The sequence below is a fragment of the Rattus norvegicus genome, chromosome 3, assembly GCF_036323735.1.
Source record: "Rattus norvegicus strain BN/NHsdMcwi chromosome 3, GRCr8, whole genome shotgun sequence".
NCBI lineage: Eukaryota > Metazoa > Chordata > Mammalia > Rodentia > Muridae > Rattus > Rattus norvegicus.
The window spans coordinates 119,323,047-119,324,997 of NC_086021.1; the positions used below are offsets into that span (position 1 = coordinate 119,323,047).

At 39.1% G+C, this 1,951-nt stretch overlaps 1 protein-coding gene across 1 annotated transcript; it reads left to right on the forward strand.

The window, feature by feature from the left end:
- The first annotated feature begins 215 nt into the window (after positions 1-215).
- Or4f47 (olfactory receptor family 4 subfamily F member 47) lies at positions 216-1,166 on the forward strand. Its single transcript, NM_001000378.1, has one exon. It carries the CDS (start codon positions 216-218, stop codon positions 1,164-1,166), a length of 951 nt encoding a protein of 316 aa, NP_001000378.1.
- The last annotated feature ends 785 nt before the right edge of the window (positions 1,167-1,951 follow it).

Consider the following 1,951-nt stretch of genomic DNA (forward strand, 5'->3'; position numbering starts at 1 on the left):
ATCAGGTGCCCTAAATATGTAAGCATAGAAAAGTTCTGTACCTCATCTCTCTATGATTCTATATAGTCTCTTTGTAAAACAACAGGTTGTTTTAGTTTTTCTGTATTTGGGTCATTGTTTTACAACCAAGAAAAAACCCTTTTGCATAAAAATTAATTTTCCTCTCTTGTGCCCTTCAGGTAATAGTCAGCTCGTTGTCAGGCTTGCACAAGTTGATGGATGGAGGAAATCACTCAGTGGTATCAGAATTTTTGTTGCTAGGCCTCACCAATTCATGGAGAATTCAGATTCTCCTTTTTCTGTTCTTCACAGTATTTTATGTAGCAAGCATGCTGGGAAATCTGCTCATTGTGCTCACAATCATCTCAGACCATCACCTGCACTCCCCCATGTACTTCCTGCTGGCAAACCTCTCCTTCATTGATACAGGTGTGTCCAGCATTGCTACTCCAAAGATGATTTCTGACCTCTTCAGAAAGCACAAAGCCATCTCCTTGAACGGGTGCATCACTCAGATGTTCTTCATTCACACTGTTGGGGGAACAGAGATGGTGTTGCTCATAGTCATGGCCTATGACAGGTACACTGCTATCTGTAAGCCCCTCCACTACCTCACCATCATGAGTCTCAGAATGTGCATTGTTCTTGTGGCTCTTGCTTGGACCATTGGCCTGATCCATTCTGTGGCCCAGCTGGCTTTTGTTGTAAGTTTACCCTTCTGTGGAGCTAATAAAATGGACAGCTTTTATTGTGATTTTCCTCGGTTCATCAAGCTTGCATGTACAGATACATACAGACTGGAGTTCCTGGTCACTGCCAACAGTGGTTTCATCTCCATGGCCACTTTCTTCATCCTGATTGTGTCTTACCTCTTCATCCTGGTCACGGTTCATAAACACTCCTCAGGTGCTTCCTCCAAGGCCCTCTCCACTCTCTCGGCTCACATCACTGTGGTGATTTTGTTCTTTGGTCCTTGCATTATTGTCTATGTGTGGCCTTTCCCTACTTTACCCATAGATAAATTTTTGGCGATTTTTGATGCCATTATCACTCCTTCTATGAATCCTGTCATCTACACGCTGAGAAATAATGAGATGAAGGTTGCAATAAGGAAACTCTTTGTTAGAGCTTTAAGTATCATTGGCAGTTTAAGAGCTTCAGATTGAAATAGAACATTCTTGAGGATAAAACATTTTTATTCTGTAGTCAGTAGACTTCTTTAGAAACATATACATGCAAGCAATATTGAAGAAACTCAGCAGGTTGTATTCACACACTTATGGTATGTATACGTATGTGTGTGTGTGTGTGTGTGTGTGTGTGTGTGTATGTATGTACAATCTATATGTTTATGTGAAATTAGTAAAAGAAGATGAGGCCTTGAATTTGCTATGGAAGAGTTATGCGACATGAGAAGTATATGAAGGAGAAAATGGAAGAAATAAATGATGTAATTGTAGTTTAATTAAAAATATAATTTAATTAATTTTTTTAATTTACTAAGAACTATTTAAAGTCTCTTCAATTTAATGTTTTAAATATCTACTGTGCAGTGTTTCCTCAAGTAATCTGTGCAGATGTGATCAGTTTTTGCTAAAGAATTCCTGGATTCTGAAAGTACTGAAAAGCAGTAAATCCAGCCTAAAATATGGTTTCTGTCAGATGCCACGTCTCTCATGGAAGTGATGGCAACTGCTGGAGCCTCAAACACTGAACATGCTTTGTTATCTTCTCAAATGCTGGAAACTTCTCTTCGACACTGGTCCTCAGAGACAGGTAGCTCCTTCTAAAGTGCACAGCAACCTTGATTCAAACCTTGTGAGTTGCTCAGTATCTGTACAGCAACAGGAATATTCAAAATAAAGATCTTTAGCTGGATGAATTCAAGGATTCAAGATGTTTATCATCTGAATTAGTTAACAACAGGCAGATTTGACTATTTCTAACAGCT

What these genes read in the sequence shown, in the direction of transcription:
- Or4f47 (NM_001000378.1), top strand. Translation starts at nt 216, where the DNA reads ATGGATGGAGGAAATCACTCAGTGGTATCAGAATTTTTGTTGCTAGGC.